This window comes from Coffea eugenioides, chromosome 3 (assembly GCF_003713205.1).
Source record: "Coffea eugenioides isolate CCC68of chromosome 3, Ceug_1.0, whole genome shotgun sequence".
NCBI classification, from domain to species: Eukaryota; Viridiplantae; Streptophyta; class Magnoliopsida; order Gentianales; family Rubiaceae; genus Coffea; species Coffea eugenioides.
The window spans coordinates 38,291,202-38,309,064 of NC_040037.1; the positions used below are offsets into that span (position 1 = coordinate 38,291,202).

General features: G+C 38.1%; 1 protein-coding gene across 1 annotated transcript; it reads left to right on the forward strand.

Annotated features, from left to right (window-relative positions):
• Positions 1-10,261: 10,261 nt before the first annotated feature.
• On the forward strand, positions 10,262-17,623 carry LOC113765628 (apyrase 2-like). The gene is made up of 9 exons (XM_027309867.1): positions 10,262-11,240; positions 11,441-11,569; positions 11,693-11,749; positions 11,865-11,957; positions 15,139-15,344; positions 15,552-15,643; positions 16,584-16,801; positions 16,939-17,128; positions 17,223-17,623. The coding sequence occupies exons 1-9, from the start codon at positions 10,914-10,916 to the stop codon at positions 17,336-17,338; spliced, it is 1,428 nt and encodes a 475-aa protein (XP_027165668.1). The 5' UTR covers positions 10,262-10,913; the 3' UTR covers positions 17,339-17,623.
• The last annotated feature ends 240 nt before the right edge of the window (positions 17,624-17,863 follow it).

A 17,863-nucleotide genomic window follows, 5' to 3' on the forward strand; every position in this document is an offset into this window, starting at 1 on the left:
AGTACATTCGGTCATATCACAGATTGCAGATACAGACCCCAAGTTAATCAACAAATAAGGGGAATGGTACACTCACCGGTTCAAGTACAGATACTTCAAAAGTTTTCACTTCAGATTGGCTTTAATCGTCAAGAAACCCTAAAATAAGCAAAGTAAACCAATTGAAGGTTTCACATCCAAAATCGAGTAAACGGAATGCACAAGTGAGGCTCGACTACACGTCGTAAGCCTTTCCATGGTAAGTACTGGTACAAAAGAATAAAATATGACTTTCAAAAGGCCACTCAAACCTAAAGAGACTAAGCGGCCTAGAAAATTGGACAGCATTTCCCCTAAATTTGCTTACTTTTCCAGCCGTCATGGCTTCATTATTTCCTCAAATCAGTCCCAACATCTCGTACAAAAATAATCTCATTTCCAAAAGCCGTTCACTAGGCTTCAAGTCAAATACAAAATTTAGCTAGGAGAATGACCGGAAAGGAAAGTCAAGCCCTCAAATATTCCAATAAGCCCAATAAGACTCGATTACAAGTCATAAACCAATTCCAAATACCACCAAAATAGGGCTCCATAAGCATACATAAGCATTAGAGGAAACCAGAAAAATCCGGAAATGGAGTTAAGCGTTAACCCCAAAAAAATAGTTTTTGACATCATTTTGCGGTTTTGATACCAATGCACTACGATTATCGGATGAAGGTGCAAGACCCACCGTTTCGAAGCTAAGATATAGGGCTACAATGTTGAAGAAGGTCACTCTGTCCAGTTTCGAGTGTAACTAGGTCAAAAATACAAGATACTACACCAGAACCGGAAAAATAGATTCACAGAACGCATTCTGGTTCAAACATCATAAGTCAGGCTACCTAAGTCCAAATCCAGTAATTCCAAAGCCATCCGAAAGCTAAGAAACAGGGATACAATTCATCAGAAGGCCTCAACAACAAATTCCGAAGTATTCCCAATCAAAATAACCCAGTACAGAAGCAATTCTCAAATTCGGGTAGAAACAGGGTAGCAGGGATAATTCAGTCTTTTCACAAGCTACGTTACTCCGATTGACCTGAAATTTTGTAGAAATCTCTAAAATATCATTCCCTACAACTTTTATGTTTTAACCCAAGGCCAATTCGGCCTCTAACTATGAGCTACTATGCCGGGCAGAATGTACAATCATAAAACCCTAACTTTCCAAATTTCTTCCAAAACAGAAATTGCTTGCAATTAACCACTTTTTCCACCTTCTAGCTTCCTTAATTATCATTTCCAATCATCATACATGACCACATAATCATATTCATATGAAAATCGAAAAATCCCCAATAATTACAAAACTTCACCAATTCAACCAAAAATCAAGATATAATCCATAAAAGTGCATCTTATACTGTGACGCCCCGAAAAGAATGAGTGCGAGAACCCGAAAATTTTCTAAGTTTCTAGGGTTTATTGTATTGTTCGCCCGCCTTTTCGACATTTTCTTTATTAGAAAATTCCCCAGATAATTTTATTGAGTAAATATAGTTTTTAGATGATTTTTCTAGTATCAGTTAGTTTTTGAGAAATTAAGAACATATATCGGACGTGGGACCCACTAGTGCGGAAAGTTCGGTAAAATTCGGCCAGTTAGGTTAAGTTTTGGATACCGGATTTATTTTACCAAGTGCTAAGAGATAATTAGAAGTTGTTATATGGATGAGAGTGGAGAGACAAAAGGATAATTATAAGCCAAAAGAGATGCTAGGTGTCGCGTTTTCATTGGACCTTGGTTTTGACCACTATTCACCAACTTTACTAAATACCAAAAATTGACCAAAATGAGCTTCATTTTTCCTTGCTCTTGGCCGGCCATGGAGGAGAGAAAGAGAGAGAGAGTTTCTTCAATTTTCCTTCATTTCTAGCTTGAATCTTGCAAACCTACCGACTAAATTCCAAATTTCTCCACAAAAGTGAGTTGCTAAGCTAGTTTAAGGTGTTGAGTGGAGCCATTTGTGAAGAACAAGCTCTAGTTGTCTTGTTTTTTTTGAGTTGCAAAGGTGAGGTGTTAAATATCTTCCCTCTCATGCTAATAATGATCAATTAAGGATTTCTAATGGTAGAGCATGTCATTTTATGGATGATTTCATGACCTATGGGTGAGATTGATGGATTTTTCTTTTGTTCATGAATTTTTTCTGATTTCATATGATTGTTATGGTGTGGCTATGTATGATGATTGGAAATGATATAGAATGAAGCTAGAAGGTGTGTTTGGTGGTTAATTGCAAGAAATTTCTGTTTTGGAAAGAAAATTGGAAAGTTAGGGTTCTTGGAATTACATTCTGCCCGGTTTTGTAGCTCATAGTTGGAGGCCGAATTGGCCTTGGGTTAAAACATTAAAGTTGTAGGGAATGACATTTTAGATGGGCCTGCAAAATTTCAGGTCAATCGGAGCAGCGTAGCTTGTGAAAAGATGGAATTACCCTTGCTGCCCTGTTTCTACCCGAATTTGAGAATTGCTTCTGTAATGGGTTATTTTGGTTGGGAATGCTTCAGAATTGGTTGTTGAGGCCTTCTGATAAATTGTAGCCCTATTTCTTAGATTTCAGATGGCTTTGGAATTACTGGATTTGGACATAGGTAGCCTGATTTATGATGTTTGCACCAGAATGTGATTTGTGAACCTATTTTTTTGCGGTTCTGGTGTAGTATATTGCATTTTTGACCTGGTTACTCTCAAAACTGGGCTGAGTGACCTTCTGCAATATTGTAACCTTATCTCTTAGCTTCGAAACGGTGTATCTTGCACCTCCATTCGAGAATCATAGTGTCATTGGTGCCAAAACCGCAAAATGATGTCAAAAACTATTTTTCTAGTTTTGAGCTTAACTTTCATTTCCGGACTTTTCCCTAGCTTGACTTGTACTTGTACTACTGGGAGCTTGCTGAATGGCTATTGAATGAACTTATTGTTGTGTGTGTACCTTTGGGTTTGAATGAGAAAAATCATGAAGCCATGATGGCTGGAAAAGTTAGCAAATTTAGTGGAAGTGCTGTCCGAGCTTTGAAAGGACTTGATTGCATTGAGTTTGTGATCTAAGACTTGGATTTGAGCAAGGCAATGATATATGATGGATGGTTTCTGAGCCGTGGAGGTGAGTGACCCCAAACTGTTTCCAAAGCTACTTATGAACTGTTTCTTGCATTATTTACTCGACTGCATCTCATGCGTGCTTGCATGTGAATTCATGATATGATTTTGGCTTCAATGAGTTCTTGGGGAATCTTGTGTTGAACACCAACGTCTCCACCTCTGTTCACTTGGAGCAAATGGCTCCGGAGCTCAAAAAGGGGCTCCCTCTTACTGTTTACTGTTACTGGATCTTTTGAGCGTTGGGTGTTCAAGTGCTATGATTTCACTGGCTCATGAGAGCAATAACCGTATATTCGACTACTGAATCATGACATCATTGAAATGAACGATTGTAAAGCTTATTTGATTTCTGGATTTTATTGGTTACTCGCTGAGCTTTTAGCTCACCCCAAAACTATTTTATTCCCCTCCACAGGACTTGAAGCGACGGAAGCATTGATATTAAAGTGCTCCATGTGAATGGTCGGATTATCTCCTGTACTGTTGAAGTTTTAGTTCGATCTTGTGTAATAGTTGAAACTGCAATTGTACTTGTATTTATATAAGAACTGAGGACCTTCGTCTTATTCGGAAAAGTTGTATTGCGTTGATCTTTTAAGGTTTTAGTTGATAGTGCAAGTGATTAGTTTCCGCTTCGCTTATGATATGTGTATTCGGAACATTTGATGTATATTTGAGATTTATCTTGTAATTTATTTGAGGACTGTAGTGATCGACTGAATCCCGGCGAGAGCCGGGCAGGCAGTCCGCCGAACCCTCTGGTTCGCCTTAGGGGGAGGTGGGGCTGTCACATATACTACCACCAATCATGAACTAAGCATCATTAGAGGGAGGAGAGGGGTCCTTCACAACTTACCTTAGCAACACAAGAGAGAGAGCAACTAGTCACTTTAGCCTTCCAAACAACTCCACAAAACACCTCACTATCACTCCCTTAAGGGTTTCTATGGAACAAAAACAACATTCAATGGTTGATTTGGTAGATTGGAGCAAGATTGAAGCAAAACTTGGAGAGCTTTTCCCTTTCTTTTTTTCTTGAAGTGGCCGGCCGAAGAGAAGAAGAAAATGGTGAAATTTTGGTAATTTTTGTGATTTATTTGGTCAAATGGAAAAAGGTGAATAGTGGTCTTCAAGTCCAACCACTCACTAAGTGACACTTGTCACTTTATTTAATGCATCCCTATCTTTTTGTTTCCTCTCACACCAATCCAAATAGCACCCTCTAATTATCTCTTAACACTCGATAAATTAATTCCAGTATCCAAAACTTAACCTAATTGGCCGAATTTTTTCAAATTTTTCGCACTAGCGGGTCCCACGTCCGATATATACTCTTAATTTCTCAAAACATACCCGATACTATAAAAATCACCTAAACACTCTATTTACTCATAAAAATTATCTAGAAATTTTCCTAATCAAGAAAATGCAGAAAACATGCCATTAAAGATAATAAAACCTAGAAAATGGAAAAGTTACGGGTTCTCACACTCTCTTCCCCTTAAAAGAATTTCGCCCTCGAAATTTTCTTATCACGGAATCTATCAAAATCTGCGTTAGACGGCGGATCATACCTTAGTCAGGACAATATCTTATGCTACTTATACATACTGAAACCTTACAACATACTTCGTATATCAAGATTTCACACTTTATGCCACATCTTTGTTTTCACAATCTCCCTACCTACTTCCATAACTCTTAATCTTGGTACTCTCATCATCAAGCCAAGTTCATACAGGACATTAGTGGAGAGGTCTCAAGGAAATAGAGGCAAGGGTCGTCCGTCGAGGACAAAGCTACGGGCATCAGATATCGAAAGTGAGGTAGAGACCTAGATCATTGCAGTTAGGCCATCTCAGATCAAATAAATGCTTATCAAGTCCTCACAGTCATAGCAGTCATAGCAAAGAAAATAGGTCGTAGGTGTGAATGTCTCAAGGTACCCTACAGGCTAGTCACATTCTAGAAAACCCTAGCCAGACTAGTAGGAGATTAGTCAATGATAACACTTTCCACGGAAACTGTCCATGATATGTTCAATGTGTATGAAGGTCAACCAGTCATAAATATAGAGGTGTTCAACATGGACATTATCCCAACTAAACAACCTGTCATGTTGTTGAGAAAAATTGATGGTAAGAGTGAGCACATAGAAATTCAGAACAAACATTCTGCCTTGGCTGCTGATGAGCAGAATGTTCATGTTATTGACTCCCAGGATGAGGGGTATGGGGGTGAATCGAGCTCTGATGAATCATGGAAGCAAGGATTTGATGATGACAATGAAAATGATATAGGTGATGAGCTAATGGTTCTGTTTGAGAATTCTAGCAATGATGAAAGTTTTCAAAACTTGGATGATAATGAAACTGGTGATCTAATTGTACCAGATTCTGAATCTGAGCAAGAAATAGACCCTTTAAGAGAAGTGCTAGGACACAAGATGTGGACTTACAATCCAAGAGGGGACATAGAATTCAAGAAGGGACAGCTATTCACTAATGTTGATGCCTTTAGAGCAGCACTGAGGGATTATGTGATCCAAAAAGGATTTTCCATCAAAAGGCTGAAGAATGAGAAAACCAGGTGTACTGCAATCTGTGATGTTGCGGGATGTACATGGAAGATTCATGCGTCCCCTATAGCTGATTCAGTAACATTTATGATTAAGACATACACACCTGAACACACATGTGTGATGGATAATAAAAATTGTGAGGTCACCTCTGACTGGATGGCCAAAAAACTGATAACTGTGATGAGAACCTATCCTAACTTGTCAAGAAAGGGCATTGAAGCTGAGATGTTAAAATATGGTATGCATCCTAGCAAATAGCAAGTGTATAGAGCCAAACAAAAGGCAAGAGAAGAGATTGAAGGCACACATTCAGAATCATATAGTAAACTGTCCAAATATGTTGTGCCCAAATATGTTGTGCTTTTTAGGCAACATAATCCTGGTAGTGTTTATAAGATTCATTATGATAGACCAAATCTACTAGTTGAACCAAGGTTCCTGAGACTTTTTATTAGCTTTAAAACTCAGAAAGATGGATTTTTAGGTGGTTGTAGATCCTTTGTTGGATTTGATGGATGTCATTTGAAAGGTAGTTTTGGTGGAGTATTGCTGGCTACTGTTGCATTGGATGGTAATAACAGCATATTTCCCATTGTTTTTGCTATTGTTGAGGTAGAAAACAAAGAGACTTGGAGTTGGTTCTTTCATTTCTTTGAAGAATTCTTTGGACCATTCGATAACAACTGTCCCTTAACTGTCATGAGTGACAGACAAAAGGTATTACTAAATACTTTACTTCACCAAATTTGGACAACCTGCTGTATAGATATGGTAAAAAAGGCTGACTAATTTTTTGCTTTTGATGTAGGGGCTGAACATTGCATATGAACAGCTGCTGCCATCTGCAATTGGAAGATACTGTTGCAGACATATTTGCATGAACTTCAAGTCTGAATTCCCTGGAGTGTTACTGAGTACCTTCTTTTGGTTAGCTGCTAAGAGTTATGATGCAATTGGATTTACACAAGCAATGCAGAGAATCAAGGACATGAATATAGAAGCATGAAGGTACTTATCCAAGATTCCAGTTTCTGCTTGGGCTAGACATGCTTTCTCAACAGATTTGAAATGTGACCATGTCACAAATAATTTCACAGAATCCTTCAATGCTTGGATTGGAGACTTAAGGTGCCAACTAATACTGACACTTGTTGAATGACTGAGGAAAAAATTTATGAAAAAATTACACAAAAAGTACCAGAAGGCTTGCACATGGACGTCTGCTATCCCAAAAAACATCATAGAATAGCTCAAGGAAATTGCAATACATTCTAGGAGATGTTCATTGTAGATGGCCAGTGAGGATTTGTTTGAAGTTACTGATGGTGACAGAACATTTATAGTGAGTTTGAACCAGAAGACATATGACTGTGGAGCTTTCCAATTGTCTGGACTCCCATGCAAGCATGCTGCACTTGGAATTGTATACAGAAGACAGAAGTTGGAGACATACTGTGATCCTTGCTTCTAAACAGAAATGTATCTCAAGACATATAGTGGCATGATACATCCAATTCCTCACGAGAAGAGATGGCCTCCATTAATTGATGTCACACCAAAAACTGTCCTTCCACCACCATTGAGAAGAGCTCTAGGTCGTCCAAGAGTTAATAGAAGGAGAGGGCTTGATGAGCCAAGCCAATCTCAAGCAAAAAGGTCAACCACTATGAGATGTGGCAACTACAAAGCTACTGGACATAATACTAGAACATGTCAAAGAGCACCTGTGAGACAAAGGAGTACAAGCACTAGCACAAACAAGGTTCAGTCTAGTGATTTAATTGAGAGACTTGAAATTGCTAAGCGAGCTTGTAATTTGTTATTAATTTTCATGTCAGGGGACTCAATTTGCTAGAGGAAAGCCAGGAAGGGGAATTGCAAATACAGGACTTGCAGGATCTGTTCTATAGGTTACAATTCTTTTAAATTCAGAAACAGACTTTTCTTATGTTGTTGTTGTCTGATAAGCTAATGCTTGCCATTGATTTGTGCAGGATCATGCTGATGGCAATGTGCCTATTGTCGTTTCTAGTCAAGGCAGTAACGCAAGTCCATCAACTCAATCACCATTAATGAATGCTGACTTGAATTTGCAAACAGCAACCACTGCTACTAAGAGAAAGGTATTTGTTCCTTAATCCTTTTTCAGAGATAGCTGCACTTTTAATGCTTATTTACATGCCTGTATATTAATCATGCTTCATCTGCAATTTCAGAGAGGACGACCTTCTAACAAATCTGCTCCATCTGTTGTATATAACCCCAAAAGGAAAACTTCAACAGCAGCACCTCTGCATACTGCTGCACTACATCCCAGTGGAAGTGCCGAAATGCAAACTGATGTCAACATCAATGCTTCAGTTTCTCATGATTCTCACAATGTCAGTAGCAGCTTCACCTTTTAGTAGAACTATTAAGAGTCTTTTGTTATTTGGATATCAGAGGACGTGAATATCTGATCATTACTTGTCGACATTGGAGAAATGGCAATATCTGATGTCTTGGTTATCTAATTTTGGTATCTGAACATTAGTTATCTGATGTTTTTGTATCAACCTGGATGCATGAGTGGAAAGATTTGGCTATTGTACACTCAAAATGCTTTTCAACAGAAAACTGAAGTTCCATTTGCACTATTACTTGTACACTGTGTTTATGTATAATCTGTCATATGGTATTCAATAAACAAAACTGGAAGCACATGATAATGAATCTGGTTCTTTACTATTATGAATCAATACTCATTTGATATCTTTTACAGTCAATATAACAACATAGACAGCTAAAAATACAAGGTTCATTATAAGCATCAATTTCACTATGGAGTTGAACTTGACAGCATTCAAATTCTGCACTTGATCACCTCTTTGTATGATTGAATGTCCTCCTGCTCTTTGCCTGCTCACTTGACCATCTTTAGACCCTTCGAACCACTGAAACAATATCAACAACAAAATGTAAATAGCTATGAATAACAGGTTCATTATAAGCAGCCATTTCACAATGGAGTTCGACTGCTCTACTTTGGCAAACTGTATCTGATCCTCCTTTTGCATGCTTGAACGTTGATCTGTTCTTTGGCTGCTCACTTCACCTTCTTCAGGTCCTTCGAACCACTGAAAGAATTTGCAATTTGAGCAGTAGAAATAGAGCTTGTTCGAATTCCTCTTGCTCTCAAAAATCTTAATACTTGCTTTCCGATGACAATGGCAATATCTATTTCTTATTGAAAATGAAGTTGGTGAATTCCATGATGAATCTACCAGGTTTGAAGAAGTCATGTGTATCTGTTTGTACGTAGTTCAGCTTTGCTACTTGTATGAACACTTTTGCAGAAACCTCAGCCACAACTCAACAACATTCAATGCTTTCTTTTGCAACTTCAGTAGGCAATTATATAGAGCTCCAAAGCAACACTACTGTTTCTTATTACCGTTACAAAGAACTGCTTTGAGAGTTGTTGGCATGAACCAGAAGACAATTTCTTGTAATACAGCCTTACCTTTTTCCATCAGTTTCACATATACCCCCTGCAATTTCAAAGGAACTAGATTTCATTGAAATTTTCAACATAAACATCCTCACTAATGACAATCTTGAGGGCAGAGATGGAATTTCTTTATTTTCTCTCTCCTAAAATACATTTTATATTCATTGTCCACCTCAATTGGGTTGGACCTGAAACTATCTACTTAGTTTTAGGGGAGGTATAAAGGATTTTCGGAACTTCAGGGGAGGTCCTTGAGACTGTCAGAAACCTCAGGGGAGGTTTCTGAAATTATCCCTAGTTTTAATGAAAAAGTTCAAGGATGATATTGGCGAATTTTCTTAATTTTTACCTCCAAAAAATGAATTTAAGAATTTATCTAAAGGGTATGTTGGAAATTTTTTGCTAAATGCATCCAACTTACCATGTCAAAATATGTATCGACATTTATTGCCTCATAAGCTTCTCAATTTGATTATCTTTCTTTTGAGAAAAAAGATTATTTGAGTATGTGCAATGTCCGTAACTCAAAATTCTAATTCCAAATAAATACACTATGAATATCAATCGATTGCACTAAAACAAAGAAAATATTCCGTTACCAATTATAATAAAATTGGACTTTAAAATTTGAGAATAGGGATAACATGGAGGCAAGTGCTTCTGGCGGAGGGAGTACCAGAGCAAGAACGAAACCCATACTAAGTTTGTTTGGATAAGAGTTTATTTGAGATATTTACTGTAGCACTTTTTGTGATGTGATGTATGTGAGATAAAAAGGTGGTTGAGAAAATAAAAAGGTGATTGAGATTTGTGAGGCAAAATTTTTTTTTCCAAATTCTCTTTGTCCAAACAAACTCACTTTTTTAGGATGTTTTTCAAAAATTTTACTGCAGCTGTCATTAAAAAAAAAAAAAAGACTAATTTGTGAGTCTCAATTCTCACAGAGAAATGCAGGACATTTTGAAATGTGGAAATTTGTGAGTGGTTGCTTGCAATTGCATGAGATTTGCGCAGTATCAGCCGTATCCACTCCCTCCCCTATTAACATCCTGAAGGTGGGTGGCGGTGCTATATATAAGTAAAGGGATAGTGTTTGTGGAGGAAGGAAAGATCGCTTTCTGTCAGATCCGATCAACTTCCTCTGAGAGAGGGGGAGAGGTGAGAGGAGGAGGCCAGTTTCATCAATCCATCTGTTGAATTGGTTATAAATTACTATAACATACAGAGGTAATTTGGCTGCTACAGTAGTATTTTCTATTTGAAAAACACTACTAGTAGTCGATCAAATTGAGTACTACTGACTCTTCCAAATCATTGCTGAATTCAGTTGATTGATCTGATTAAAAAATAAATAAATAAAAGAAAGTGGCAATCTTTCGACTTGGGGGGCTTGGGAGTACGGATACGTACTCCTCTGATTGTCAATCATCTCATCAGGAAAAGAAGAAGATCAAGGAGGAGGAGGATAGGATAGAAGTGCATTATTATTATTTATCATTTTTTTTCTCAATATACATCGTCCCCTTAATTAATTAAAAGGGAGAAAAAAAGGATTGGAAGAGCTGGAGTCGGTGCAAGGTAATCAGGCAGCGGGCGGAAACGGTCAGATCCGATACCGGTCTCCATCGGCCGCGGAGCTTTTGGATGCGCAGACGCAGCAGCAGCAGCAGCAGCAACCGCTGGACAACAACAACGGCAGCTCCACTCCAATGGAGAAGATGCTAAAACGGAACAGGCAGCAGCAGCCTGATTACTATTATCATTCCCTTTTGGACAAGATCCAGAGGTATCGAGGTGTCTTCCTCGTCATTTCCCTCCCTCTTCTTCTCGTCATGTTTGTCCTCTTTCTAATGCCTGCCCGCTCCCCTTCCGATTCTCTCCCCCGCAAGTTCTCACCCATGAATGCCAATGCCAACGCCCGCTCCTACGCTGTCATCTTCGACGCTGGCAGCTCTGGCAGTCGGGTTCACGTCTTCTGCTTTGACTCCCACCTGGATCTTGTCCCCATCGGTAAAGATCTTGAACTTTTCGAACAGGTAAATTAGGCATTCTGTCTATGAGTGTATTTTCACCCATTTGGATTTTCGACTTGTTGCATTTGGCCTTTTCTACATTTACCTGCCGTCATCACGTGTGTTACCTTACCTACTAGCTACTAGTACAAATTAAAAAACAACTTCCTGCTATTAGCTCTAATTTGAAAGTGGACTGACTTCTTGTGGTTATGATTTATCAGAAAAAACCGGGTCTCAGTGCATATGCGAATGACCCTGAAGCTGCTGCCAATTCCTTACAGGAGCTTCTCCAGAAGGCCGAAGCTGTTGTTCCCCCAGAATTGCGTCAAAAAACACCGGTCAGGGTTGGGGTAAGAGTATCTCCGTTTCCAATAGTCGATTGTAAATAATAACTTTTTTTTCTCTTTTTTCTTACTGTGATTGTGTCCTTTGCACACAACTCGATCGTGATGCTGATACTGATGCCTACATAGGCAACTGCAGGTCTAAGGCAACTGGAAGGAGATACCTCTGATAGGATTTTGCAAGCGGTAAGCTTGCCTTCTTCCTTGCTACTTCTGTCTCTCAGAAAATGCCTTCCTCTGACATTTCAGTACTAATAATTATTAATGTTTCTTCTTTATATTTCTAAATTTCCCCTTCTAGGTTAGGGATTTTTTAAAGAACAAAAGCAGCCTCACGTCAAAGGCAGATTGGGTCACAGTTATTGATGGCAATCAGGAAGGTGCTTATCAGTGGGTATGTTGTATTCCTTTGTTGATTTATTTATTTATCTTGATGATGATTTATCGGATACAGAAGGTTGCTGTGTCATTTATTCATGCAACTTCATTTGGCACTTTCTCTTATCACTGGTGCAGATGATAATTCATTCTTTAGCTTGGATTCATAGGACCGCTTGAAGCCTAGGGCTTATTTTGTTTATGGAAGAAATCAATTTTTTTCTTGCCATACCTATTCATGGATTGGAGCCAATATGTATAATTTGAAAGCTTAAGTTAGATTTGCTATGGGTTCCACAGCCAACCAGTTTTTTTTTTTTTGTAGAGAAGAACATTTTTTGCTAAGCTAGACGTGGAAAGGCATGGGAGCACCAGATAGCTCTCAAGTTTTCTAAAATAGCGCCTTATATTAAGCTGTTCTTAACAAGCATATACTCTGTCTGCAAACTTGACTTTGAGTAAAACTCAAATCCTTGCATCATGACGTTAGCTGCATTTGTTTTCTTGTAATCAACATATGAGCATGCCTGTGACGAGTAAATAAGGAAACCATCCTGGTATGAAAGTTCAAATGCTCTTAAAGAAAACCAAAACCAATGGGCTACTTATTTTATGGAGATTTATGCACAGAAAATTAGTGTCTACAAGAACCTTGGAAAAGCTGACTGGTAAGCTCTGCAGTCATGCTAAATCTTTTTGAAGGGCTGTGTAATTTGGCCTACTATTTGTGGACCCCATGAATATTTTGCAAGTTAAACTTTTCATGTGATAAATGGAGAAGCCATACTCATCATTAACCATGTCATTTTTCACTATAATAACTATTGGGATGAAAGGTATTGGCTTCCCTCAATCCTGTGAATGAGTTTGTACCAGCTATTGCACATTGAACACTCAGCTACCATTTTTCTAATTATTTAGGGTTGTTTTTATCAGTCCTGTTTCCATGTCTATTCATGTACAGCTGCTACCTTTCTAAAAAGAGTGCTAAATTTTCCATTTGAACTTGTTGTGGAATTTGTGGTCTTCGTCTTCTTTCCTGTCTAAGGCCTTGTTTGATAACTCAATTCAGCACTTAAATTTAATGGATTCAGATCTTAACATATTCAAACCATTTGATAATCAAATATTGAGCATTTGAATTAATTAAGTGGCACTGAATTTTCTAGGCAAAACTTGTTCTCAAAATTAAGTGATAAGCTATTCACTTATCAATAATTCAATAACTTAATGGATTTAGACTTCAGATTTCAGACTTCAGTTTTATCAAGCGCACCCTAACTCTAATAGATATGGCATGTCCCTTGCAAATGTTGTTATTGTTATTCTGCAATAAAGAGGATAAAATCATCTTATACGTATCTATGTAAGGACACACCTGCTGTGGCTCAACATCTTGTCTCATAAGATAGTTGAATAGTATTCTATAGAAGTTGTGTCCAATCTAACTGCTACATGCCTATAACTTAGATCGTCTGAAGCGTGCACTTAACCTTTCACATTGCCTTATGGACTCTTCGCTGAATAAGTTTCCTCAATGCTCCTTATCTTTACCATTCATGAACTTGGTCAGCAACCTGAGATTTTTTCCCCCCTATACCAGCTTTTTGGGAAAAGATAATTGCAGAAACCATATGTAGCTTGTAGTAAAGCATTCCTTTAACTTCTTAGTGAGAAGTAAAGATTTTGGTTATGTTATAGAGAAAAGTGCAACAAGTTATGACTCTATTGTACTCGAACCATCAAGTTTGGTACCATAGGATTCTTAGGCAATATGCCAGAGTTAGTGGTAGAAGGATTGTGTTCTGGTTAGCTCAATAAGAAAGTGCAACTCCTAAATTAACACTCGATCCCCTGTAGCATCATGGAATTAATCATTCTCATGGTTGAGAGCCAATCGTTTTTTGTATCATCAAATTTTATTCTTTATTTGTTGAATCTTCAACGAACTATTGCTTGAATGCTACACTTTTCTAGGAACATGGTGCAGCAACATTAACATTATTTTTGCCAATCAGTAGCATATACATTACTTCTACTCCTACTCTAGCCTATTCTAGGGGGGAGGCTCAACTGGGCCAATTGCGTAATTGACAGTGACTGAACCACTATTAGACCAGACAGGTGTGTTGTGCAACCGTATGGATTTGGAGAAGCCACATATAGTAGCAATGTGATGGGAGGCAAGGTTTGCACCCTTGACCTCCCACTCCACAAAGACTTGAGTCTTTTGTGGTGGCCAACGGCCCAAGAGGCCGTTGGTTTGATGCAGCAACATTTAGAATGTCTGAATTTTTTGCTTTCTAAAGTATTGTCTGGTTGATTTCATGTGAATACACAGCGTAACTTAGGCAAATCTAGCGCTTGATTGACAAATCTAGACAAAAGCATGACAAATGGTGCTGTAGTTACAAGAAGAAGAAAAACAGTTTCTAGGAAATCCACTAGAGTTCCTTAGGCATGAAATTCTGGTAAAAAATTGTTTTCACATAATCGCATAATGCTCTCCTCTATCTTCTGTTTACAGAGTACGTATACATTTACTCAGTGATGGACTGTTGAATGGTAGGCCTTTCCTCATAACAATGACTGCAAATTGAAGTGTTAGTTTACATAAAAACTTCATTGTGGCTTTTCTAGCTACTTAAAATCATTACTTGAGTATATATCTCATAATTGATACTCAAATCATATCAATTTATAAGAGTTTGAGCAAATTAGCCAAGTACTATGTCCACAACAATAAGGCAAAGCAAAGTATGTTGGCATTAACTTTATTCTGACCTAAATTATTTCCCAGACAATGATCAAAGCCTTTTCAAACGTACCGAAAGGGTTTGCATCACAACTGAAGCAACTTTTTTACTTTGTAAAGATTTTGCTCTAGTAAGCTGGACTTGGATCATCTCATTCTGTAAGGAAGCTTGTTTGTATGCCTAAGTTTGTTATTGCAATACTACTGCAGCTTTTGTGCAGCAATAAAAGATACCTAGCATTTCGGCATTTTAGTAAGGCTGGCATAGTGTTGTTTACCAGATTTTCTGAGCCTGCTTTCGATTTCTGAGCATCCTTGAAGGAGCTAACTGAAGATTGCATAGACCTGCTTGTCATGAGTCAAAATTATGTATACCTTCAAAGAGAAAGTATGCAGTGGGAAGGATTTAGGCCTGCTTTTGAACTATTCTGTGCCTATGCAGGTGACCATCAACTATCTCTCGGGGAAATTGGGAAAAAAACATTCCCGTACTGTCGGCGTGGTCGATCTTGGTGGTGGATCTGTCCAAATGGCTTATGCTATCTCAGAATCAGATGCTGCGAAGGCTCCAAAATTACCAGATGGAGAGGATGCCTATGTCCAGGAAATGTATCTGAAGGGGACAAAATATTACCTTTATGTGCACAGGTATTGCTTATCCTTGGCCAATGATCTATAGCATACAATTTCTGACACCTTTCATTGGGATAGAACCCTCTGTTGTATTAACCAGTTAGTTAAAGTAAACTTCAGATATGTTGATTTTAGGTTACATGCTGCTCTTTATTTTATTACTTTACACCTCTCTTCTAGGTTCATCTCTTTTACATTTTTTTTATTGGATCTCATACACAGTTACTTGCACTATGGCTTACTAGCAGCTCGTGCTGAGATATTGAAGGCTGGTGTAGAATCCAGTAATCCATGCATCTTGGCAGGCTTTGATGGTATGGCCTGCATTTAGCTTCTCCAGGGCCGATTTCCTTTTGGAAGTGTTTTTTTCTTCCTATGTTGTATCTTCTTCTTTCTTGGCGTTCCTACGTACTTCTGCCTGTTAGTTACATTCTATGTGAAGTTAGACAAGACTGTGAAAGAATAGGCAGCTTTTTTTTTTTATGGAGAAGAAGGGTATACGATCACGAGAAAAAAGGATTTGTGTATATGATTGGTTAAGTTTCCTATTGGCTAAGCCGCTGGGCACTAAAAGTCTTAGTACAGTGGAAGTGAAATTCAAATAGTGCATTTCAAAACGTGGCATTCATTCTTAAGCATTGTAATTGCTCATAATGGATTACAAAGGAGCATGGTCATGCATTGCTACTCATACTTTGTTGTTTCTATCATCATGTTCCCCCATAGGTTCATCAAAAGTTAGCCTTTGCTATCAGGTGCGTTTTGGTGTCCGGGGCTTAGAGTAGAAACCTGAACCTTGTCTTAAATAACTGCTTCCTTGGAATTTTGTGTGGTCAACTAGGCATAATTTTTAATTTTAAGCAAAGTTTACAATTGCAGCATATCAGAATGGCACCAGATGTATCTTTGCCCTTTTGTACAGAAATTTTGAAAATATGGAACCACAAATTTTGAAATCTTTTGTTTACATGTCAAAGTACATTTTTAGTACTTTTCCAGTTAGGTCAGAGGGAATTGATAGGTTTTGCAAGTTGAAATACTCTTATACCAGATCATAAGAAAAAGGTATGTTGCTCTTGCATGTTTGTTTCCACATAATTAACTAATCTGCAATTTCCGTTCAGCATGTGTTTGCTTCAATTCTCTACTAGGTATCAATAGTTAATGTTGCTAGGCAAAGAAAACCCTCTCCTTGTGAAGTACTAATTACTGAAGCTAACATTCAAGTACTAACTATGAGTTGTTCCTTTGTAGGGTCTTACAAATATGGAGGGAAAGAATATCCATCATCCGCTTCACCATCTGGTTCCAGTTTGGATGGATGTAGGGAAGTAGCTCTTAAAGCTCTCAAAGTAAATGATTCAGCGTGCACCCACATGAAATGCACATTTGGTGGGGTATGGAATGGTGGAGGTGGGGATGGTCAAAAGAATCTCTTTGTTGCATCATTTTTCTTCGACAGAGCTACTGAGGTATGTATCCGTTGTGTAAATATTTCTGAAGGAGTAAGCAACTCAGAATAATTGGTCTTCTAGTAGGCAGTGAAAATTTGTACCCCACCTTTGTGTCACTATATCAGCATGTTGACCGTGTTAACATTCCCTCGTAGGCTGGTTTTGTTGATCCGCTTGCTCATGTAGCAAAAGTTCATCCAGTTGATTTTGAGGAAGCTGCTAAGCGTGCTTGTCAAACCAGGCTTGAAGATGCCAAATCTACATATTCTCATGTGGAGCCTGATAACCTACCGTACTTGTGCATGGATCTTGTGTATCAGTTCACCTTGCTTGTAGATGGGTTTGGTGCGATTTACTTATTCAACTCTATGTTAGCTTCCGTTGCCGTCCTATAATATTGATCAGTGAATACTAATGGGTTTCTTTTTCGATTAAGCAGGCCTTGATCCTTGGCAGGAGATTACTTTGGTGAAAAAGGTTGAGTACAAAAATTCCTCAGTTGAAGCGGCGTGGCCACTTGGTAGCGCAATAGAAGTTGTGTCATCTTTGACATAGCCACCGCAGAGAGTTGATTGCAGCAGTTTGTGATTCTCTTGCTTAAATTTCATCATAATGGGTGTCTACAGTTCAAAATCGCTTTATGCTTCTCGCTAGAAATCCTTCCATGACAAAAATGAGAGCAAGTTTTGTATTGACATATTGAATAATGACTACTACTTACCCATTGATGTAATGTTTTCTGATAGTGAAACATGAGAATCTGATACACGACTTATAAAGAATGTGTAGTGGAATATTTTAGGGAAGGAAAAAAAAAAAAAAGAAACTATTGATCCTGAATTCTATTTTTCCTATCTTGTTCACCATGATTTGGTTGGACTGGAGTAAAGTGATAACTGGTCACAAGAAATCACCGTATCTGGAGTTGAAAAAATTACTCTCAAATTTCAACTGAATTTGTTGACCTTACTGTTGCATTGGATCACATCACTGACTTAGCTCTTGGCATGAACATTCAATCTTTACATAAAATAGAAACAGGGGCAGGAATAATATATGTAGCTACTGTTTGATTAATAA